General features: G+C 32.5%; 1 protein-coding gene across 8 annotated transcripts in view; it reads left to right on the forward strand.

Annotated features, from left to right (window-relative positions):
- The window catches only part of hycc1 (hyccin PI4KA lipid kinase complex subunit 1), a 47,284-nt gene extending 22,781 nt beyond the window's left edge, over positions 1-24,503 (forward strand). For 3 of the 8 annotated variants that reach the window (XM_079442284.1, XM_079442283.1, XM_079442285.1), the window contains exons 2-12: positions 2,404-2,485; positions 2,571-2,672; positions 5,108-5,287; positions 7,755-7,835; positions 9,228-9,343; positions 9,479-9,574; positions 11,060-11,176; positions 12,420-12,507; positions 13,754-13,913; positions 17,506-17,794; positions 22,266-24,502. In XM_079442284.1, coding sequence (XP_079298410.1) covers positions 2,435-2,485; positions 2,571-2,672; positions 5,108-5,287; positions 7,755-7,835; positions 9,228-9,343; positions 9,479-9,574; positions 11,060-11,176; positions 12,420-12,507; positions 13,754-13,913; positions 17,506-17,756 — 1,242 coding nt within the window. In that variant the 5' untranslated portion in view covers positions 2,404-2,434 and the 3' untranslated portion in view covers positions 17,757-17,794; positions 22,266-24,502. Of the gene's footprint in view, positions 1-42; positions 208-2,403; positions 2,486-2,570; positions 2,673-5,107; positions 5,288-7,754; positions 7,836-9,227; positions 9,344-9,478; positions 9,575-11,059; positions 11,177-12,419; positions 12,508-13,753; positions 13,914-17,505; positions 17,795-22,265 lie in introns of those variants that run through there. The other 5 variants (XM_079442286.1, XM_079442288.1, XM_079442282.1 and 2 more) reach the window with 5 other exon arrangements.
- The last annotated feature ends 741 nt before the right edge of the window (positions 24,504-25,244 follow it).

Genomic DNA, 25,244 nt, shown 5'->3' on the forward strand with positions numbered 1-25,244 from the left:
CTCTCTCTCTCTCTCTCTCTGCTGTCGATTACTCTCTGCGCTAGTTAAAGAGTGTTTTGAGAGCTGCAGACTAATGGCTGTCAGAGACGTTGACTCTAAGAAGCTGCAGAGGTTATAAACAGACCGGAGTGACTCACGCTTGATATGACGGGGGAATGGACAGAGGTTTTGGGCAGAGAGACAGAACGAGAGGAAAAACTGACGACTGTAAGTTAGTGTGTGAGAGAGAGAGACTATCAGAGTGGGTGGAAATCAGACCTACGCAAAATGTCTGTGAGAGAATATAAATATCATGAATCTTTTGAGTTTAATCTTTTGCCAGAAAGTGGAATTTTGTAAGGCATGTTTTTGATAGTTATAAGTAAGTCTCTTTTCCTCACCAAGGCTGCATTTATTTGAACAAAAATACAATAAAAACAACAAAAATGTGAAATATTATTGCGATTTTAAAAAACCTGTTTTCTATGTGAACAATAATGTATGTTTTGGGGTGTCATGTTTATTGTGGTCTTTCCCAGTAACATTGAATCTCTAGCAACACACCATAAGTAACATGAATTTGAGCCAGATTCCCAAACAAATGACTCATTTGAGTTTGAGTCATTCAGAAATACTTCTGTACTTGAGTTTCTGCTTTGAATCGGTCTAATGAATCCTTCACTGAATGAATTTATTGAATCTGTCAGAGAGAGCACTGAACATCTGATTCAAGTCATGCAACTTTCAGCGATATCTGTTTAGAAATTTAGCAAGTTTTGCTACTAAAGGTTTGTAAATGAAATTAATTACTTACTAGCCTTTAACTGACCCTTATTGTTTGCATAAAAAGTTATAGTTATAACTTTATTAAAATGGTTTTAATTGTTTTTTATTTTTATTGTATTTATTTAAAAAAAATTAAAATTAGTTTTTTTAATTATTTAATTAATTTATCTCTTTAATTGAAATGTTTTTAACGTAAAAAATAAAATGTTAAAAAATCAAAATTTGTAAGTACCATTATTTAATTTTTTTTCATTTATTTCTGACTAAAATGTCAAGAGCAGTGAGATATATATTTTTAGGAGGAAATGTGATATGAAATTCACCACTCAGAAAGTTGTTTAGTTAACTAGTTAAAGTCTGTATCTTTTTTTTTTTTTTTTTTTAGAGGCAGGTAAACCAGCGCAGTTATCTGCTGGTGTAATTTGCGGGGCTCCGTGGAGTAAAAACAGCATCTCTGTGCTTAATTTTGGTCTTACGCTACATTTGTTAATCTGATTTTCCTCATCACACGCCAGAATTCCTCATATCCTTGTTTAGAGCGAGAGGTCAAAGGTTAAATCCACTGTTTTCACTCTCTCTGACTCTCTAAAGGCTGTTTCTGCTACTGTACCTTTAAAATATGTTAATGAGCTCTCTTATGATTGGCCAGTGTTGTGTTGTTCATGCTGTTGTTCATCAGAGTGACTGGAGTTTCTGAATTATGATAATTATATAAATGTGGGCGGCCATAAGTTAATGAGCTCATTGGTGGATGTTTACACAGTTTTGATAGCCTAACTAATGTTCATAGTGCAACTAGTCAGTGTTATTCAGGATTATTTACCTACTATTATAGTATTTGTTAATGTTTTGAGTTTGCTGTTATTTTTATGTTTTCAGTTTTCATTTTTATTTTTAATAGTAATTTTGTAGTGTGCAAAATATTCGTTTTTATGTAATTTATGTACTATCATAGTATTTATTGACATTTTGAGTTCGCTTTTATTAATGTATTTTCAGTTTTCATTTCAATTTTTAAATTGTAGTTTTGTATTGTGCAAATATTTGTGCAATATTTATTTTGTACATTATAATATTAATATTTTTGTTAACTTTTTTTATATTTTTAGTTTTCATTTGAATTTTTAATTAGTAATTTTATGCGCAAAAACTGTTTGTTTTTTAATTATGCATATGATTGATTTAGTCATGTATTTTTTATTAATATTTAGAGTTCGTTTATTATTTATATTTTTTGTCATTTTGTCATGTGCAATATATCTGTTTGTTTTTATAATTTATGTACTATTAAAATATGCATTAATATTTTGAGTTAGCTTTTTTAATATTTTAATTTAATGTAATTTTGTAATGTGGAAAATATTTTTTGATTGATTTTGTTGCATTTAAAAAAAAATCTGTTTTAGGTTTAGTAATTTTACTACTTCACCCACAAATAATGTATTTCTGTTTGTTGCCAAAGCTTCAGTTATAGAAAATTGTTATAATAATTTAAGTTAAAAACAGCAGCATTGAACTGGGTGTGGTGAAAGTTAGTTTGAAAACACTTCTACATACTGTAGGAGAGTAAGAGCAAGAAAAGAGGTTTTATGGTAATGTGGATTAGTTGATTGAGTTTGTGATGGGTTTGTGTTTCAGGCTGAGATCTCCTGGCAGCAGATGAGGGAAGATGTTGGCCATGGATCAAGGCGTAGTGGAGGAGTGGCTGTCTGAGTTTAAGGTGCATGGTCTCTCTCTCTCTCTCTCGTCATCATCTTCATCATTTCTCTGAGATCGTGTGCTGAGGGTGTTTTCTGCTGTTTCAGACTCTTCCAGAGACGGCCGTCTCCAGCTACGCTGCCTCTCTGAAGGACAAGGGCTCTCTGGTTCCTGCGCTCTATAAAGTCATACGGGAGAATTACAGCGACGTAAGATCATCTCTCTATTTCGCCCTCATTATTTTGTGTTTTCATAAAGACATCGTGTGCTGTTTTCAACTTAAAGTCACTAGTTCCCACTCTGAGTCAGTCAGACATACAGCAATCACAGAAATAAAACATATTGTGATCTATGTGACTATTATACTTAACTGAAACTAAAAACTGAAAAAAAATAAACTGAAATAAAATATTTAAAAAACTTTTATTTCAGCTAGTTGCCAAGGTAACATTTCTCCTTTTCATTTAGTTCAACTCGATGTAAAATTAAATTAAAAAAAATAAATAAATAAATAAAATAAAAAATAAATAAATAAAAAAAAAAAAATTAACAAAAGAGAGATAGGAACATTTAAAAAAATAATAATAAAATTAAAAAACTTTCTTTTTAATTGTAGTAAATGTGTAATATGCAAAATTATTTTTTAAAGTAATTTATCTACTATTATAGTATTTATTAATATTTTGAGTTGGCTTTAATCTGACTCCGTTTTCATTTTAATTTTGAATTTGAGTAATTTTGCAACGAAAAAAAATGAAAATAAAACCTAATTCAAACTATTAAAAACTATAATAGTATCTTAATGGTACTAAAATAACACGAGCTGAATGATTTCAGAAAAATATAAGTTAATTTGATTTTTTTTTGTATTTTACTTGATTAAATTATTTAATTAACAATTATATTACTGTACTTGTTTTAAATACAATTAAACGTATAACAAAAAGTATCTTAAAAGGCCGATTTGGGAAACAAACACTTTTAGTGAATTTGTGCAAGTGTACGAACAAAAATATGAGCTTGAGCTTTTTCTCTTTCAAATAGTTTCAAAGTTTTCAGTGCAAATGTTTTCTGATCTCATGATCAAACTCAAGAGACGTCAGGATTAAAATAGCCAGGATATCTTTAGAGATCAGCATTACTGATGTCTATTTCTGTGTTTGGTGATGTCCGTGTGAGTTATTACATTACGAGCTTGTTTCATCATCGTAGTCAAGCGGTCTGTTGTCATGGCAGCATAACATCACAGTGATGAATGATGAGGGGTTTTCTGTAGGATGGGTGTGTCTGTGTACCACAATCACACAACAGACCTTTTACTGTAATCAGTCACATACTTCAGACTTCACAGAAGCTCTTCCGTTAGTAATGTACTTTGTCATTAACTTCTCTCATCAAATAGCACTCTAATGATAGTATTTAGCATCAACTAAGTACTCGAGTGTTTCTGCCCCTTTTGCTTTTATTTTAATATGCACATGCAATGTTCACAAGAAATTGTGAAATATATGTATGTGTGTGTGTGTGTGTGTGTGTATATATGTGTATGTGTGTGTGTGTGTGTATATATGTATATATGTGACACTGGAGCACAAAAGCAGTCTTAAGGCGCTGGGGTATATTTGTAGCAATAACCAAAAATACATTGTATGGGTCGAAATTATCAATTTTTCTTTTATGCCAAAAATCATTAGGATATTAAGTAAATTGTCCTATCATAACAAACCATACATCAATGGAAAGCGCATTTATTCAGCAAAAAATTGCACTTTTTTTTTTACAGGTTTTGTGGTCCAGGGTCACATATGAAAAATAATGCAATCATCAACACTAACCGCATATAAATGAAAACTGCCTAATCTTACAGAGTGAAATGTCTATCCAGAAAGTGGTCAATGCCTGTGCAAGTGCTGATGGAAGCCATCTTTGATAATATTACTGATCCAGATGGAGTATTTGATAAAAATTAGATTTTCTCAGCTTTTTGCTCAAAATGTTGCTTTTTTATGAAACCTACCTACATTTAAGTGTTGATAAAAAACAATGCTTGAAGCTAGAATAAAACCAAACTGTTTTTGTCAGTCGAGCACCTTTGACCTAAAATATTTACTTGAAGTATCACTGAGATATGTTTAAATTTAAGTATTTAAATATATGTAATTGAATTGTTTTTTTTGTAATTTCTTTAGACCTTTTTTTATTTATTTTTGCATTTGTAGACATTTTATATCAAATAATATAATATGATGTATTTATATTTATTAGAAATTAGAAATTATATAAGTCTTTTTCTTTTTACATTTTAGGGGAAAAGATTTAGTAATTTGTAAAACCGTTTTAGGTAGGTTTTTTTTTTTTTTAATGAATTAAATTTAAATATTTAAATTGAGATTATATTTTACTTTATTTTAGAGGAATGTTTTTGTAATTTGTAATTTTTTAAATATAAAATAGTTATATTTAATTGTATGAATAATAATTATAAAATTATATAATTTTATATATATATACTGTATATGCACAAAGTTTTTGGGTATAAATGATTTCTTCTAAAATCCTGCTTTAATGTGCTTGTATTTAAATCAGAAGTGTGTTTGGTGTAGTGGTGTGCTGGTTTGTAACGGGATGTGTTTGTGTGTGTCAGCTGCTGGAGCCGGTGTGTCATCAGTTGTTCGAGTTTTACCGCAGCGGCGAGCCGCGTTTACAGCGCTTCACTCTGCATTTTCTGCCGGAGCTGGTGTGGAGTTACCTGTCGGTGACGGCGGGACGAGATCCGCACTGCAGCGGCTGCATCGAGGCACTTCTGCTCGGCATCTACAACCTGGTGAGTGCCCTGATCAACTAACACACGATAGACACAACAGATGATGAAATATTATCCATATGACGGCGCTCACGCTCTCGGGTGAGAACAAATCTCCAGCTGAATTTAGTTGAATCGTGAGACTGGTATCTTCTGTAGAGCTGCTTTATACTCTAGATAAATTGATTTTTCATGATTGATGAACTTGGCAAAATTGACACTATAATTGAAATGAATTGAATCGGCATTGAACTGAATTAAGCTTGAATAATGACGGTATTGTCTTTTTAATCAACTTTGCATCATTGACACAGCTATTGAATCAAGCTAAAACAAAACTAAATCCACTTAATTTAATCAACACTGAACTGAATTCAGCTGAAGAACGGTTTATAGTTGGATTGAATGTGTTTCATAATTGAGGAACTTTGCAAGATTTTTTTGGATTTAATTTTAATGATTTAATTAAATTTCAATAATTAAAGCATGTCTAATTAATTTATCTTTTAATCAAATGAAAATTAAACAAGCCCTTTTTTGCAATCAAGTGTTGCACATCAGATGTTTACTGTTAAATTGTGTTTTTAATCATTTTGATTCAAAGGGTAATCTAATAATAATTATTAATATGTTATTCAATATATTATTAGTGTTATTAGTAGTATTACATTGAGACATGCGTTCTTTTGTACAGTAGTAGTATATTTCTGTCACAATTTCTTCACATAAAACAGAACTTTTATTTTGGTGGGTTGTCATGGAGACCTTTGAGTTTCTGTGTTTCATTTATTTTATTAATCAGCAAATAAGTCAACATAAATGGGACTTGGAAAAATCTTTGAAAGATATACAAGGCTTTTCACTGAACCTTAAAAATCATGTCAAGAAATGGTGTAAATGTGGCTCAGAGAGGCTTTTCCTGTGAACTTTAGTTGTGGATTTTGCCTTTAGCAGGAAGTGGTGTTTTCAGTCGGCTGTGAGAAGGGAAGCCCGGCGCTGAGCGACGTCGGTGGTCTTTCATGCGTTTTACGCCCCATGAAGGCGTCCTGAATTTCAGAGTAGGTCAGCTGTCAATCAGCGAGCAGCCAGTGGGCGTCCTGTATTTACAGAGCAACACTGAAATCTCACTCGATCTGCTCTAGAGAAGTACTGAGTCACGTGAACCGGATCCGCTCTGCACTTTCATCGTGACTGTGCTGAAAAGTGTTTCGACATCTTGTCAAACTCTTGACACGTTCTCCGTCAGTGCGGAGGAGTGAAGAAGCGCTGAAAACTTCATTCTAGCTTCACTGTGTTTCTGACAGCATCTCAGTGGTTTTTAACAAGCTACAAGCTACTTTCTCCATGTCACCAAAGGCTTCATCATGGTCTGTTTTTGTCATATTATACACAAGCACGGCTTTACAGCTCAGAGTCAAAATCCTTTATTACATTGTGCTGGTTTAACTTTGTAAGAAACCTTTTTTATGCAGTTAACAATGGAAGATTATACCATGAGATTATAGAGTTTTTACCAAATATAATTCTAAGAGGTTTTTTTGTTGCTGCAAGAAATTGAAAATAGATTTTGAAAGTCTGTTGTAATTTACCATAAATGTTTGTTGCCTTGAAAATGGCCCCAGAAGCTGGCAAGGCTTTAATAAACAAACAAACAATTTCAGTTTACACAAATGTAATGCGTGTATGTATATATGTATGCGTGTATACACAAATTCACAAATTTCTAACCTATCATTGAAGTAAAACAGTCAAAAGTGGGGAGAAAATCTTATGATGAAATTATTGACACCCATAGAAATTCCTATGAGTAAAATATCTCTGAAGTATATTTCCATTCATATTTACAATTTTGTAGCACACCAGGGTGACAGAAGTTTAAAGTTTTATATTTATTTTTTAAGTAAAATAAAATTATATAGACATATTTAATTTTATTATTATTAATTTGTTTAATTTTTTTAAATTTAAGTAAATTTGTTTAATTTAACATTTTAATTTGTTTTTAATTTGTAATATTTAAAATGATCAGATTTTGAGGAGGGGGTGAACTACAGTTTTTTTTTTTTTTATTTTTTTTTTTTAATTGAAATAAAATGAACACTTTGGGCAATAACGTATTTGTTGCTCCAGTTTCGCTTTTTGACAAAGACGTTCAGCTATTGTTTTCAGTGTTAATGGAACAAGATGAAATTGCAGTGCAAAGGAAACGCATTAGATGTGTAATTGATGCTCTATCTGGTTGCTTTCATTGTTCTGCCAAAGAGACTGATGGGAAATATTTGTTAATTCTTTTATTTATAAATTTTTTTAATGCAAGCTTGTTGGCTTAAAATGATTAGTGTTTTTGGGTGAGCTTTATTGCTATATATGATTATTTGTACATGGCTTGAAGGCATTGTAATTAAGGTTATCGCCTTGTGTAACTTCAGTACAGTTGCAGTGTTCCCTCATGTGTCTGAATCTGTCATGTTTATCATTTCTCTCTCAGGAAATCGTTGATAAAGACGGGCAGAGTAAAGTGTTGTCCTTCACCATCCCTTCCTTATCGAAGCCGTCGATTTATCATGAGGTGAGTCGATCAAACTTCCAGATTCCCGATTTTCAAATAATTGTATCTCAGCCAAATATTGTTTTTATCCTAACAAAACCATACATCAATGGAAAGTTCAGAAAATTGACCCTTATGACTGGTTTTGTGGTCCAGGGTCACATTTAATTTGTTCCAGTGTTGCATGATTTTTATTTTATTGAAACGGTGTAATTTATTTGTTTTATTTGACATCAAGGTATATGCCGTGCCTCCAAGCTTTCGTATTAGTTTTGTTAATAAACATTCTGCATTTCTTATTCATTTGTTTCCACAGTTTTACTTATTTCCAGTTTTGTACACCTATTTAATCTTTGTGCAAGTTATTAGTTATTTTATATTAGGAATAGCCTAGGTTATAGCATGGTGTATTTGTATTCGTTTTGTTAAAAGTTCTATGATTTATATATAGGCTAAGTGAGTTTGACGTTGTATTGTGTTGTTGCTTGAAAAGCGTTCAAGCAGTTGACGCCAAATTGCTGCAAATTTGAAAGTGAAAGTAAAATGTGCACGGTGCTTTTAAGCTATTTAAAAGCGAGGAAAAGAGGGGAAACTAACAATTGCTTTACGCCGAATTGCCGCTAATTTTAAAGTTAAAGTAAAATGTGCTTTTACAAGCTATTTAAAAGCGAAAGAAAGCGAGGATGTGGTGATATCGGTGTTGTCAAACGTTGATTAACCCTTAAAGACCTAGAACATTTTTGGGGCACATGACACGCCTGCACTTTTCTGTTTTTTCAGACCTATTCTAGCAGTCAGCATCAAGTGCCATACATCATTATAAACAAGAGAACTTGAAGTTTCAGTCTAGCTAAGTCTAGTCCCAATTTAGCTTTTTTCTTCTCCTAGAATGAATGAATTTCCATATATTTGCCTATATATTTCCATAATTTGTCTACATATATAACATTCCCCAAGCAAGTTATAGCCATTTATTACAATATTCTTATTAGCGCTTTTCAGTGAAAAAACAGGTCTGTTTAGTTTACTAACAATATAGATGTGTCCAGAAAGCATTTAGGGAGTAAAGAAAATGGAAACGGTGCTATATAATAATAATAAAACAGTAAAAAAGTGACTTTTTTTCTGAGAAACATTTTCAATCGGACAATGAACAAAAAAGTCTTTTTTCCGAGAGTGCTCTCATGCAAATGTGTTATTTTGTGTTTGTTTTCATGCACGCACAACAGACTTTACTTTCACTTTGCATTTGTTCAAATTTCTAAAGAAACATGCTAAATGGTTGTTCAAAAGGCCAAAACCTATGTTTATTGTCTCGCTCTTTGAGGGTTAACCGGTGGGAAAATTTTCTGGAGGTCACAACCCTACTCTGCATCTGTCCTGAATGTCTGTCTCTTTCTGTCCCGCCCCCAGCCGTCTTCCATTGGCTCTCTGGCCTTGACAGAAGGAGCCTTAGCCAATCACGGGCTGAGTCGTGTGGTGTACAGCGGCCCCCACCTGCAGCGCGAGACCTTCACCGCGCAGAACAGGTGCGCATCAAATATTCATCCCGCGCCCCACGCTTTTATTATAGCCATCAATTTTTAATCAGCACATGAGTGTTGACTGGGGATTGAATGGTGTGTTTTGTAGCTCTAATTTGATGATGATGGTGTGTCTTTTAGGTTTGAGGTGCTGACGTTTCTGCTGCTGTGTTATAATGCGTCTCTGAGCTACATGAGCAGCTCATCTCTGCAGTCTCTGTGTCAGCTCAGCTCCAGGTTCGACACACTAACATACAGTTTCAGCCTAAAAAAACACATGCAATCAGAACTGTGCTTTTTATAATGATCCCTGAGGGTTGTGATGGACCAGCACAGAGGCGTTTGCCTGAAATGTCAAATGTTTGAGCACCAGCGTTTTGTATGGTCAAAGTTAAATGATTCACTGCTTTAATTGCTTGTTTGCTTTAAGAAATATATAATCTTGAGCTCGTCTCCTGCCTCCTTGTGGTGTTGCTGCCAACTTTCAATCCAAACCTACTCATTATGTCAGTCAGGGCAATAATTTGGCTGATATTTGGCTTTTTTTTTTTTAGATTATCAGTATAGGTCAATCTCCATTTAGTTGATTAAACTAAGTTAATCCCTTTTGTATCAGTTCCCAAATTAATAAAAAAGTAAATAAAAATCCTTCATTTATTCATTGATAGCAAGCCTATTTGTTTTTTATTTATTTAAAGTTATATTCACATTTTTTATTATTTAAATAAATTTATTAAAATACAGTTGTATTTATGCATTAATTTATTTAATTTTTATTTATTAAATACATTTTTATTTGAAACAATTAAATAAAAATGTGTTTAATTGAAATATTTATTTTCATATATATATATATATATATATATATATATATATATATATATATATATATATATTTCATTTTAAATACATTTTCATTTACTTATTCAGTTCATTTAAATTATTTATTTGTTGTAATCTATTTATTTAAATACATATTACATTTTTTTTAAAGGTTAAATAATTTTTTTTATTTAAATAATTTCATTTGATATGCATTTTTCATTATTTCAATTTATTATTTAATTTCAATATTCATTTAAATAAATAATTTTTTAATTTTTTAATTTAATAAAATTTTCTGTGTTTATTAAGTTAATTTAAGTACATTTTTATTCACTTCTTTATTTATTATCCATTACCAAGGCTGTTGGTTGGTAAATAAATTCATGAATAAATAAGTTCAATAAATAAATATTCACTTATTTATTTAAATGGATTAAGGGTAAATTTAGGCAGACTCTGTTCAGTCTGGCTTTTGGACCGTGTGCAGTTCAGATCTGCTCTCATCGGGTCTTCAGGTCGGGTTATTTGTGAAATAATGCGTCTCTTCATCTCAAATCCACCCATGATCCTCTCTGCTTCCAGTCGCCCTGATCCTCTTATAGACCTGAACCTGAATGCACTCAGATCTGACCGCTCTTTTCCCACACTGAGTGACGGTCACATGACTGATCACTCAACCAGTCAGCTGACATTTACAGCTGAGCGAGCAAAGATCATTCCCTCGACTGCAGGCCTCAGATCGAGCAGGTCAAAGGTCACATCACACTCCCTCATGGGCCTGATAACACTAAACACTAATCCTAGTGATGGATTTAAACCGGTGGATGGCAATCATGGGCTTTTCATTGAACGTGACTCAGATTTAGATTGAGTTGTTTGTGTTTGCTGTTGTTTTAGAGTCAGTATCTGTGGATATCCGCGGCAGCAGGTGCGGCGGTATAAAGGCATCAGCTCGAGGCTCATGGTCACGTCAGAGTTCCTCGTGCAGCTCATCACCGGCATTCATTTCGCACTGTGAGTCATTCAGAACAAACCTGCTATCACATGCGTTTATGGGAGTGACTGATGGGGGCGTGGCCTCAAGTCTCCACTCGTCCCGCCCACATCATTATCATCACATTTCTTTCATACTTTCTAAATATGACCATTCTGGTCAAAGTGAAACTAGGTAGATGCTTACTATAAGAATAGATTATTTATTATTATTATTATTTTTACTTTTTTTCTACTCAATCATTTTGTTTTAAGCATGTATACCTTATTTTTTAATTATAATAATAATTATTATTATTATAATTATTATATTTATTCTGTGGAACACAAAAATATATTTTTGGAAGGTTTTGTTAATGTATGAAAAAAGATTCATCAAATATTAGGCCATTTTAAGATTATCACCATCTGTCAATAATAATTTCCATTTAATTGACTGAAATTAAATTGTTGCCCTTTTGTATGTTTCGAAATTTAAAATGGTTATGTAATTTGTAACTTTTTTGTATTATTCTTTTTCTACTCAATCATTTTGTTCTAACCCTGCGTACTTTGATAGTTTTTATTTATTTATTTTTCTGTAGAATACAAAAATATTCTTCAAAAATTAATTTGTCAGTATTTGGCCAATTCATTTTGAGATTATCTGCATCTGCTAATCATTTTTAATTTGACTGATTAAAAATAAGTTGCTCCCTTTTGTGTCAGTTCCTAAATGTAGAAATAGTTGTGATATTTTTTATTTTTTTATTTACTTTGTATTTTTGTTTAAACGTTGTATAACTTTAATTTGCATATAATTAACTTTTTATGTACTTTAATATTTTTCTGTGGAACACAAAATGATCTTTTTGAAGGATCTTGACAGATTTGGTTACTTTTGTAGAAAAAATAAATGATGTTCAAGAATATTCTTCGGTATTTGGCCATTGTGAGATCATCGGCATCTGCCAATAATCATGTCCATTTGGGTGATTAAAAATAATTAAATAAATAATCCTTTTGTGTTTCATGGATAACACCAGACTGAGGCTGAGTAAACAATGACAGAAATGTTATTTATGGGCAAACGGTACCTTCACTGTTTTGTGTGTGTCTCTCTCTCTCTCTCTCTTTCTGTGTGTGTGTGTGTGTGTGTGTCTCTCGCTCTCTCTCTCTCTCTCTCTCTCTCTCTCTCTCTCTCTCTCTCTCTCTCTCTCTTTCTGTGTGTGTCTCTATATGTGTGTGTGTGTGTGTGTCTCTCTATGTGTGTGTGTGCCTGCAGGTGTAACGGTGAGGTAGAACTGGGCTCGAGGGCTCTGGAGGACGTGTTGTACCGAGCACAGCTGGATCTCTTCCCAGAGGCGCTGCTGGTGTGTTTCATGCTTCAGCACAGATTACACTGATCCAGCCGGGGCATTTCTCACATTCATTCACTGATCCTGTTAGAATGACCAACACAAGCTCTCGCAGCACCACACAAACTGACATAGAGCAGGAATTACTTATGTTAGGAGAGTAAATACTTGCTCTGACAATGATTGGATTTGATAATGAGGCTTTATTGTAATGAAGGTGAGATTAGGTGCATTAAAATAGAATCTGGTTTGACTAAATGTAAATATGATTTAGAACAATATCCAAACAGTTGCAAATCTCCATAAATTGACTTAATCTGTTGATTTAATTGCATTAGTGTAATAGTTAATTTAGAACTTTATTAGTTTCATTAAAAGAAAACTGATTTATAACAATATGCAAGCAATTACAAATTACATAAGTTGCAAAATTCAGTTTATAAAACAAATAATATATATTTGTTTGTGTGTGTGTGTGTGTGTGTGTGTGTGTGTGTGTTATATATATATATATATATATATATATATATATATATATATATATATATATATATATAAATATATATATATGTGTGCAAAAATGTTATATATTTATTATATAATATTTATATACACACAAATATATTTATATACACACAATTATATATATTTGTGTGTATATAAATATTATATAATAAATATATAACATTTTTGCAACCGTTTAATAAATGTATAAATTAAATAAATAAATATAAAAATAAATAAAATAATTTGTAAATAAAAGTCAAAAAATAAATAATACAGAGTAAAAGGTAATAAAAATGTATTAATGAATTTATTAATTCAGGATAAAATTTTATTACAAATGAATTTATATTTGTTTTATCAAATCATTGATTCATTTATTTATTTATTTGTGTATTTATTAATGTATTTTTTATTTCTGCAGGTTTGGTCCTCCATATAATACAATATATTATATATAATATATGTGTGTGTATATATGTTTTTAAATAAAACATTTTTTGATCCATAACATTTTTGCAACTGGAAATAGGTAATGAATTGTTTTTTGGATAAGAAATGAGCATGTAACACTTTTTGTGTAATACAGAATAACAGAATTATGTACAGAATTACAGAATTTAAATTTTCATTGCCAGATGCATCTGCGCATTTTTACATGCCTAATTTGGGAATATATATACCAAACAGAAGATATATCCACACGGTTGTATTTAAGAAGATTGCGGTGTTGCTCTAAAATCTGACTCTTGCTCAGGTGGGAAACGCCATCAAGTCGTCTCTCCATGGCGCATCTCTGAAGGCCAATAAAGAGGGAACTCGCTCCATCCAGGTGGAGATCACTCCCACAGCTTCCCGCATCTCCCGCAACGCCGTCACCAGCCTGTCCATCCGCGGACACCGCTGGAAACGCCACGGTGAGACTCACACTTCCCGTGGATGCCGAGACGGCTTAAAGGATAACGTCACTTCCAGAATAAACATATCCTGATAATATACTCGCCCCCATGTCATCCAAAATATTTATGTCTTTCTTCAGTCGCAAAGAAATGAGTTTTTTTTTAGGATAACATTATAGGATTTTTCTCCATATAGTGGACTTCAATGGTGGCCAAAGATTTCAAGGTCCAAAATGCAGCTTTAAAAATCTCTACACAATCCCAGCCGACAAGTAAGGGTCTAATCTAGCAAAACGATCGGTCATTTTCTTAAAAAAAAAAAATATATATATTTATACACTTTTTAACCACAAATGCTCGGCTTGCATTATTGCTGCAATGCACATCTTTATCAGGTAGGGCTGCCCCCTTATAGTGGACCAGAAGAGGCTTGGTCGACCAAAATTTTAGTAGTCACTTGGTCGCAGGAAAAAAATAAATCCACAAGCGAAGTCACGCGACGGACAGATCATTAACAGTTAGTCTATAGTAATACACTACATCGGGCAGGACATCCAAACACTCGCCTATCATTCATTGACCTCAAATATGGCTTATCTCATGTTAACCTAGAAAAATGTGCACTATTCAAGTGTTAAAGTACTCCCTCATTTTAGATCATACAGATAAGAGTAATACGTCTTTCAAATCTGTAAAGACTCTGCGAAAAAACATTGTGCTTTTGTAAAATAATGAAAGTAAACAGTATGTGCTTTCTGCCATCTCGGTCTCTGTGAACTTGAGAGCAAAACTTACTTTACAGTCATGAAAAAATATAGAAAGAAAGAAATGTCTACTTTCAAATGAAACCAATTCAAATAAAAAACAAGTATTCTCAGATTATGTAATCCGTATAAAACATGCATACAGCCGCATCACTACTACGGAGACCAGCATTTGTGGCAAAAAGTGAATAAATTAGGATTGTCAGCTTAAAACTTCATTAATTTATAAAATATTTGAATGCAGTTAACGCACTGGCCCCGCCCCCAGACCTGTACATCATCTTACAGTCCATACAGTTGACTGTTGACAAATATGATGCAGGGTAATAACTCCATAAATGCACTTATGCTCCTGAAAATGCCCCGTGTGTGTTTTTGTCTCATATTTATATCACAGGAGCAGCGAGAGCAGTATCACACGAGTGCTGTTTTGTCACAGATATCATGTTTAAATGTGATTTTTATACAACAGTTCAGTAAATAAGTAGTTCATATTGTGTTTTTTTTTTTTTTACCACAATATTGTCTGTTTTGCTCAATTTTGCAGAGAAAATATGATCTTTAAAGCTGCCGCAGAACTGTTAGGCCTCTGTGAGCAACACATCAGGGTTTAGTTTCTGAATTAATCTGTGTTTGAACCAATTCAATGAATAGCCTAATCATAAACTGAGCCGTTTACTTCATTCATGAATGAATGAATGAACGAACGAACAAATGAATGACGTATAAAGGCATTTACCACCACCTGCTGGCAGTTTTAGTTTCTTACTTTATTTTTGATCAAATAAATTTTTCTATTTTTTTAATCAAATAAAATATTTATTTCTAAAGCTACTATTTGTACTTTCTCATTTAACACAATAATGCCCTATAATAATTTTATGTTGATAATTTCACATCCAAATTGAATTTGCGATTCATTAGATTAGTTAATCGTCACATCATATAAAAAATGTTAATCAACTGACAGCCCTAGCATAAATATATATATATATATTTTTTAAGAAAATGACCGATCGTTTTGCTAGATTAGACCCTTATTCCTCAGATGGGATTGTGTAGAGATTTTTGATGCTGCATTGAAACTGCATTTTTGACTTTGAAATCGTTGGCCACCATTGAAGTCCACTATATGGAGAAAAATCCTGGAATGTTTTCTGCAAAAAACGTCATGTTTTTGCGACTGAAAAAAGATAGACATGAACGTCTTGGATGACATGGGGGTGAGTAAATTATCAGGAAATGTTTATTCTGGAAGTGGACTTCACTGCAGGGTTTTTCCTCGGCTCCGGCGGAGCGGGAATCCTGCTCAATCATAGTCATAAAATGACGCATGTAGCACAGATTTCCAGCTGTGGGGTTTGACGCGGCGCTCCGGAGCCGGTCACATCTGACTAATTGCCGCTCGGTCGTTTCAGACGTAATGAAGGGTTTTCTGTTAGTCAGCCCTAATTAAGCAGCAAACGCACTCATTAGTGGGGTTTGCTGAGGCAGGCGTCACCATTACTAGCGCTCATACTCAGGTTACTGAGCCGAAATATACACGTTTGCCATCTAAATCCTCTCACTGAACGATGTAAAGCATTTGTGTTACTGATAGAAATGATGCCTCAAATCATACGGCTTATAAAACTGTTTTATAATATTAGATTTTACTGTTTTGAGTCTTTGTCTGAGTGTTTCATAATATAAAGTGGATGTTAATTTGGATTTATATTTATTATGAGTATTAAAAATCAATTAGTACAGCATAACAGTTGTATTTTATAATTATATTAATAATAACCATATATTATAATAAACATTTGCATTTAAACTATTAAAACATAATTCTATCAATAATATAATAACTTAAAACCTTAATATATAATAATTATATTTTTATATAATTTAAATGTAATATTCATTGTTTTGAAATATTACTATAATAATGAAACTTAAAATAATTATTTTATTAAATAACTATAGATTTTTAATAAGTGTGTAATTATAAAATATAATTAATATTATAAGTATATTGTTGTGATTAAAATATTATAACAATATAATTAAATTGTAATATTAATTATAGTATCATATTTTATATTAGGATTATGATTTTCATTTTAGTTTTATGATAACTGTTTTACAATGAAATATTGTTATTTTATTAATTCACTAAATGTTTATTATTATAAAATATTAGAATTATAGTATGATAACATATTATAATATTAAATATAAGTGTAATATTATAGTATCATATTTTATAATCATAACTTATATTTTATTGAATAAATATAGGTTTATTGCAATATATGATTATTTAAAAATATTATATTGATATCATTGATGAAATGCTATAGCAATATAATTTCATAATCATATTTTATAATAATAATAATAATATATTACAGTGAAGTATAAAATAATTATATTTTATTAAACCACCATGGCTTTACAATATTATGATATAGTTGTTATTGTTATAAAATAGTTTATTATATATTAAAACGTATAATTTATAATTATAATCAATGCTGTAGTAGTATTATGAGACCATTTTGTTTTATAACAATATAATTTAATTAATATTCACTATAATATATTTTATAATAACTATATTGTAATTATTTTAAAATATTTTTTTCAATATTATTTAAAAACTATTTTCTAATATTTCATAATAATCATATAATTCAAAATAGCATGGATGGTAAGGATTCGTTTTCATTTCATTATCATCTATGTCGATTTTCATCTTATGATTTTGAAGTGTTTATGTTTGTCTTGATGTTTCAGATTTGATTTCTATGTGCATCTCATCAGCCATCATGCATGTATCTGTGTGTGTGTGTGTGTCTCAGAGTCTCAGGAGGACAGTGTAGACTCCCCTGACTCCTGCGTGTCGGGGCCCATCCCTGAGATTAGTGTAACGGGGGTCGGTGGCGAGCGGCTGGTCAACGGAGAGGCTCTGCGCAGCAGGACGGAGGGGGAGGCGCTAGGGGGCGCCACAGAGGTGGGGGTCGACCCTAGAGGTCAAGAGGTCAGGAGGCAGAAGTCTGTGCGGAGGCACCTAGAGGACGGGACGCCCCCCGCGGGGCGGGTTCAGTTCTAGAGCCCCACCCACCCCTCCCCTCTCCCTCGGGCCCAGAGGTACTTGTGTGGGCGGAGCTTCTTGATAAGCCTCTTAATTATTCATGAGATGTAAACGTTTCCGAGTATCAGCCGTCTTCAGTGTGAAGCTTGACTTTTGTGTTTTCCTGAAGAAATATCTCTGGTTCAGAAGTAAAGCTCTATCGACAGTGTTCATGACCACAGTAAACCGTGTGTACATCAGCTTTGTACAAAGTTGCGCAATAAGGCCACTACATTTTTTTTTAAGATGGATTCACTTCTGGTTATGTGTATCTATGTGGAAAATTGCAACAGTATTTATATTAGTGCTGTCAAACAATTAATCGCATCCAAAATAAAAGTTTTTGTTTACATAATATATGTGTGTGTAGTGTACCGTGTATATTTATGTATAAATAAGTACACACACGTGCTGTATATATTTAAGAAAAATGTTAAGTTTATATATTAATATTAATGTGTGTGTATATGTGACCCTGTAGCACAAAAGCAGTCTTAAGTCTCTGGGGTATATTTGTAGCAATAACCAAAAATGCTTTGTATGGGCCAAAATTATCCATTTTTATTTTATGCCAAAAATCATTAGGATATTAAGTAAAGATCATGTTCCATCAAGATATTTTGTAAATTTCCTACCGTAAATATATCAACACTTAATTTTTGATTAGTAATATGCATTGCTAAGAACTTCATTTGGACAACTTTAAAGGAGATTTTCTCAGTTATTTTCTCAAATATTGTCCGATCCTAACAAACCATACATCATTGGGAAGCTTATTTATTCAGCTTTCAGATTTTCGAAAAAATGTACACTTATGACTGGTTTTGTGGTCCAGGGTCACGTGTGATAAATTGTATGAATATAAATATATACATGTAAATACATGGAAGTATTTTAAAAATATGTGCTGTATGTGTGTGTATTTATATATAAATAATAAATATACAAAATACACACATTATGTAAACAGAAACTTTTATTTTGGATGCAATTAATCGTGATTGATCGTTTGACAGCACTAATTTATATAAATATTATTTTGTTTATAAATATACATAAACAATATGCAGGTATTTTTTAAATATTTTTTCTATAACTGCATATTTAAATTTGTCTTGACCATTTTAATATACAAAAAAGTATACATATACAGAAATTTTAATATACATTTTTTAAATATCGTAATAAACTAACATTATGAGTATTATAAATTACTATATTATTATTATATAAGCACTGTGTATATATAGGCTATATATAAATATATGATGTATTAAAATTTATATTATTACTATTGTTATACTATATTATTTTCTATAATTATATTTAAATATAATATATAATATTATTATATATTACTATATTATCATTTTATTATATATAGTTATAAAAGCACTTAATAATAATGATAATATATTCTAATAAAATAATAATATTGTGTTGCAATCAGATATAATCATAAATACAGTTTATTTGTTTTTATTTATTTAACTTGGGGACAAATCAAAATATTTTATTATATATTATATTATCATTTACACACACACACACACGTTATGTAAAGAAATTTAATAATAATAGTAATAGTCATAATATATTCTAATAAATTATTATTTAAATATGTTATTATTTATTTATAATAATAATAATACCAATAATAATAATTGTTGTTGTTGTTGTAATTATGATTATTATTAAAGTTTGATTTATTTTTACTTGGACATGCATCAGAATGTTTTATTGTGGTGATTGGTGTTATATCACAGCTGTGGATAGAGCTTCTGCTGAAGCGGGAATATTATTAACAGTCTCCTGAAGTCATCTCTTCAGCTCTGCGACTGATCCTGGACTCGTGTTCAGTCTAACGCTCTCACGTCTGTTCCTGTCGCGCTCACCTCACTCCATACTTCTGTTTCCTTCCATTCCTGAGTGTTTTCATCCAATCAGATCTGCTGAACTCACAGATAAACGAGCTGCGGCGTTAAATCCGTCTCACGTTTGCTGCTTTACGAATCCTCCTTTCCCAACACTTCTCCGCTGGGTTGCCAAGGGAAACGACCTCCCTTCAGATGAGACAGGCTGACAGGAAGTGATGCGTCTGATAGAGCCGTCAGCAGAGTGGGACTCAACTAGTCCCTTAAAACCTGCACAAATATTCTCCATTATCAATATGATCTGATCTGAACTTCCTGTCAGTCTGCGTTTCTCCTCTAGTTTGAGCTTCTGGTTGTTCCTTCCTTTTCTCTGCAAACATCCCAACAGCCTCCTCTGCTTTCAGACTGTCCTTCATCTCCCTAAAACACTCTTACAGTAGAGTTTGTGTGTTTTCATCTGTCTGACCCGCTGATGCTTTTAAATATTATTTGTGCATCATATTGCATTGGTGAAGAAGCATTTTCTGAAACTTTTCATGTAAATTTCATCATCCCTGATTCTAAAATCTGCTGCTTATTAACAAATTTCTAAACAAAAATAAATGAATGCAAAATTAATCTGGTTTATTAGGTGAATCTCACAAAAACAGTCTCGAAATATGTGGTTCATATTTCAGTTTTTTTTTTTTTTGTCTTAAGTGCATATTTAAGCATATTTTCCTCTGAAATTGCATTACTATTATATTTAAATGGGGAGATGGTAGAGTAAGTGTTAATAATAGTGGTATTTGTTATATTATAATACGTTTTTGACTATTTATTTTCAGTATTTTATTACAGTTGTTTCATTTTTATTACATCAGGAAGTTTTTCACATTACAACTGGGATCCCCAAAACTTTTTATGAGCCGAATCCCTTTGATGTAAAATATTTTCATATATAAATTTAAAATTAATATTTCATTAATTTAACAGTACATTTGCTGGTTCATGGTTCACTGGTGTTGGTTTAATTGTCTCATTACACACAAATAAGCAAATAAAATATGAATTATTTTTTAGTAAGCGTTTCTGATTGATTTTTTTATATATATTATTAAATTGTGTACTATTCATCTTAATTTTGGATTTTTATAATTTACTTAAAATTCCCACCCTACCATGATGTGAGGAGAAAATGCGCTTAATTGTGGAACAAATCAAAATAATAATAATAACAATTATAAAAAAATAACAGAAGTAAATTGTTTTAATTTTCTCTATGCAAATTATATATTTTTTTATACTTTTATTTTATATCGTTCTTATTTTTGGGGTGATGCAACCTGGATATTCAACCTATACCATGTAACATAACATATATGAATAATAACACACATGTATATATGTATAACTCACAAATAATATGTAATATAACACACATGTCAGTGTTTTAATTATTTTTTTGATTTGGATACTTTATTGCAAAAAAATATGGAAAGTGGGAAATCTGGTGGAATTAGATACCAGTTTTTTTATGAAATATGAGCTGGATGTTTCTTTGTGAGATTCAACCAATAATAATAATTTTTAAATGTTTTTGAGTCTCTTCTACTCAACAAAGCTGGATTTATTTGATTAATAATAAAGTAAAAACTGTAAAAAAAAATTTAACTGTTTTGTGAAAATATATTGTAAAATATAATTGATTGCTGTGATAAAAATTCCTCCAGTCTTCAGTGTCACATGATCTTCAGAAATCATAATAATATACTGATTTACTGCTCAACAAACATTTCTCATTATTATCAATGTTGAAAACAGTTGTGCTGCACAATATTTTTGTGGAAACCATGATGCATTTTATTTTTCAGGATTCACAGATTAATAGAAAGTTCAAAAGAACAGCATTTATTTGAAATAGAAATCTTTTGTAACATTAAGGCCCGGTTTCACAAACAGGGCTTAGACTAAACCAGGATTAGGCCATAGTTCAATTAGGACATTTACGTCATTTTTATAAACATGCCTCAGAAAAAAGCATTACTGGTGTGCATCTTAAGACAAAACAAAGACACTGACATGTTTTAAGATCACTTAGTGCTAGTTTCTTTTAGTTGAAACAGCTCAGACTTACATTTTAGTCAAGGACTAGGCTCAAGCCTTGTCTGTGAAACCGGGGGTAAAAATATCTTTACTGTCACTTTTAATTATTTTCATATTTTGGTTAAAAAACATTATCCACAAAAATATATAGAATGTATAAAATGATTTCTGAAGGATCATGTGACACTAAAAGCTGGAGTAATGATGCTGAAAATTCAGCTTTGATCACAGAAATATATGACAGATGTTTAACAGATGTGACCCTGGAGCACAAAACCAGACATAAGGGTTATACTATGTATACAGTGTATTTTTGGCTATTGCTACAAATATACCCCCAGCCACTTACGACTGGTTTTGTGCTCCAGGGTCACATATATTCACATAGAAAACAGCTATTTTAAATTATAATATTATTTCACAATGTTGCTGTTTTTATGGTATTTTTCATCAAATAAACTGTGAGCAGAAGAGAAGTCTTTCAAAGAAACACTTTAGAACGTCGTGTTCTTCTCTCTCTCCGCCGCAGACGCAGTGGATCTGGGTTCCCCGGATGAGCTGACGGAGATCACGGAGGTGGACGAGGGCATCTGCACACAAGCGTGCGCCGCTCCGAGCAGCCCGCCGACCATCGTCATCAGCGGCAGCGGGAAACCGGGCGGGAAGGGTCTGCGCCGCCTGACAGGCCGCTCCAGCAAAGACAAGGACGCGGCGGCGAGCGGCACAGAGCAGCTGTCGCGCAAACAGGCCACCGTCCGTGCCATGAGCGAGAACCTGGAGCTGCTGTCGCTCAAACGCCTGACGCTGACCAAGAGCGGCTCGCTGAGTCTGTCGCGCACCGCTAGCGCCGTCTTCTCGCGCTCCTTCGAGCAGGTCAGCAGCGCCCTCGCCTCCAGCCCCACCGCCAATCACCTCGCGGAGGCGGACGACGGGGGTGTGGCTTATTTGGAACACCTAAGCCCCGCCCACCAGCACCGGCAGCACTCGCCCACCATCAGTGTCCACGTGACCTCTGACCTGTGACCCTAAACGCTCACCGCTGCCACCTTGTGGCAGGAAACTGCAGCACCTTACAGGAAGTCTGTTTATTTTTTTCCTTCAGTTTTCGTCAGTCGTGATTGATTACCAAAGTCATGTATTTTTGAAGTGTTTTTAATCCATGTGAAGTCAGATGTTGTGTATTTTTAATGCAGATTCAGACGTTTTCATGGCATTATGAACCTTTTTTACGTGTGTGCGCGAACTGCAGTTCCTCTTCTCTACGTATCGCAGTTTCCAGGAATTCAGATGCTTGATCCTGAAGAAATCAGACCAAGAGTCGGATTCATGTGAGGTCAGATATTGTGTATTTTTAATGCCGATTCGGACGTTTTCATGGTATTATCACTCGATTTTTACGTGTGCGAACTGCAGTTCCTCTTCTCTACGTATCCCAGCATGCACTGGGCTCCAACACGAAGCCATCACTTTCCAGGAATTTGGATGCTTGAATACAAACCCGAGTGGAACAACCTGAATAAATCAGACCAAAACGAGAACCGGATTCATGTGAAGTCAGATATTTCCCTTTCGTTATTCACTAATTCAAGTAAACCGTCAAAATGCATACATTTAATATTTAATTTTGTATCAATGGCGCAATTTTTAATTAACAGCAAAGCGAAATAAAATAATAGTGTAATTAAAATTTTTGTTATTTGGCTTTCATTATTAAGCAATTTAAGGAAATTGTCAAATTGCATGCTTATGCAATATTTAATTTACTGTTGTTTTTTTTTTTTACTGTATTATTCATCATATAAACGCAGCCTCGGTGAGCAGAAGAGTCTCTCAAAAACATTTAAAAACTCCACACGTTTGGCCGGTTCTTCTCTCTCCGCCGCAGACACAGTGGATTTGGGTTCCAGTAGCCACATGACCTCTGACCTGTGACCCTAAACAGAGACGCTCACCGCTGCCACCTTGTGGCAGGAAACTGCAGCACCTTACAGGAAGTCTGTTCATTTTTTTCCTCCGGTTTTCGTCAGTTGTAATTGAATACCAAACTCATGTATTTTTGTAATGTTTTTAATCCATGTGAAGTCAGATATTGTGTATTTTTAATGCCGATTTGGATGTTTTCATGGCATTATGAACGTTTTTTATGTATGCGAGCTGCAGTTCCTTATCTCTACGTATCCCAGCATGCACTGGGCTCCAACCTGAAGCCATCACGTCACCGTTTCCAGGAATTTGGATGCTTGAGTACAAACCCGAGTGGAAAAATCCTGAAGAAATCAGACCAAAATGAGTCGTCTTCAGTTATAGTCGTCTTTTCCTGGTGTTTCTAAAGCAATATGGTTATTATATGAATTGCTGTATGTGAGGCTTAGACACGTGAGACGGGCGGGTTAGTATTGGTGGTTAAACTGGTATTAGTTAACCACACCGATGTCATGCAGAGACCCATCAAACAGTGTGATTATAAGCCAGAAATCACTTCTTGATTTAAAGATGAATCGGTGACTCTAATGATAGCATCGGTTTTCTGTGCTTTTGCACCAGTATTTGTCTGGTTTTATTGTTTTCTTTTTTAAGATGATGTTTTTGAAGACGTTTTCTGCTCATAATGGTTTGTGTTTTTAATTTGAAGTGGATCATCAATAACAGTGCTCGTGCTCAGATTATTTGGGGAATGTGAATATTTTGTTGTGGATTGTAAATATTATTGTACTACAGTCATTTTTTGCCATTACAGTCTGAAAATAAAGATTTCTATTTCAATTTGCCTCTGGATTTGGATTTAGTAAGAAAAAAATACTAATACTAATTGATGTTAAATTAAAATACTCTTAACATGGCTTTTTTCCACGTCTAAATGGTTCTGAGATTAAATCATTGAATGTTTTTTCATTAAACAATACTGATCTTTGAGTGTTTTTTTAATGGATATATTATTTTATATTAAAATGAAGAAGTCTTTGTTAATCAGGGATTTGTGGACAGTAATTAAATTTACGTTTGTAGGGTAAAACGTTTTTATTTTGCAATGAAAAGTTAAATTGAGATCCATATTTTGAAGGGTCATTAATTCTTTAAATAAGATTAATATTTAATTATTTGAATTTGATGCAATTTTTCAAACACGTAATATAATATAGGCCAGTTGAGCTGAAACATTCAGTCTGAATTAATAGTAAATTGCTATTATTTACGTTGTCAACTGAACACCATTTTCTACATAATTCATATACAGTGTAATTAATATGTTTTTCTGGGATTTTGTTATTTTATTTGCCTTTCATAATTCAGTAATTCAAGTAAATTGTCAAAAAGCATACATTTATGTGTAATTTAATTTAGGATTAATGATGGATTTTTCATAAAGCAAAAACAAAATCATAAAATAATTAAAACCTCTAACTAATATTTTATTTGAATAGTCTTTCATTATTCAGTAATTCAAGTAAATTGTCAAAAAACAAATTTATATATAAGAAAACACATTTACATGTAACATTTAATTTAG

This window comes from Barbus barbus, assembly GCF_936440315.1.
Source record: "Barbus barbus genome assembly, chromosome: 19".
Taxonomy (NCBI): domain Eukaryota; kingdom Metazoa; phylum Chordata; class Actinopteri; order Cypriniformes; family Cyprinidae; genus Barbus; species Barbus barbus.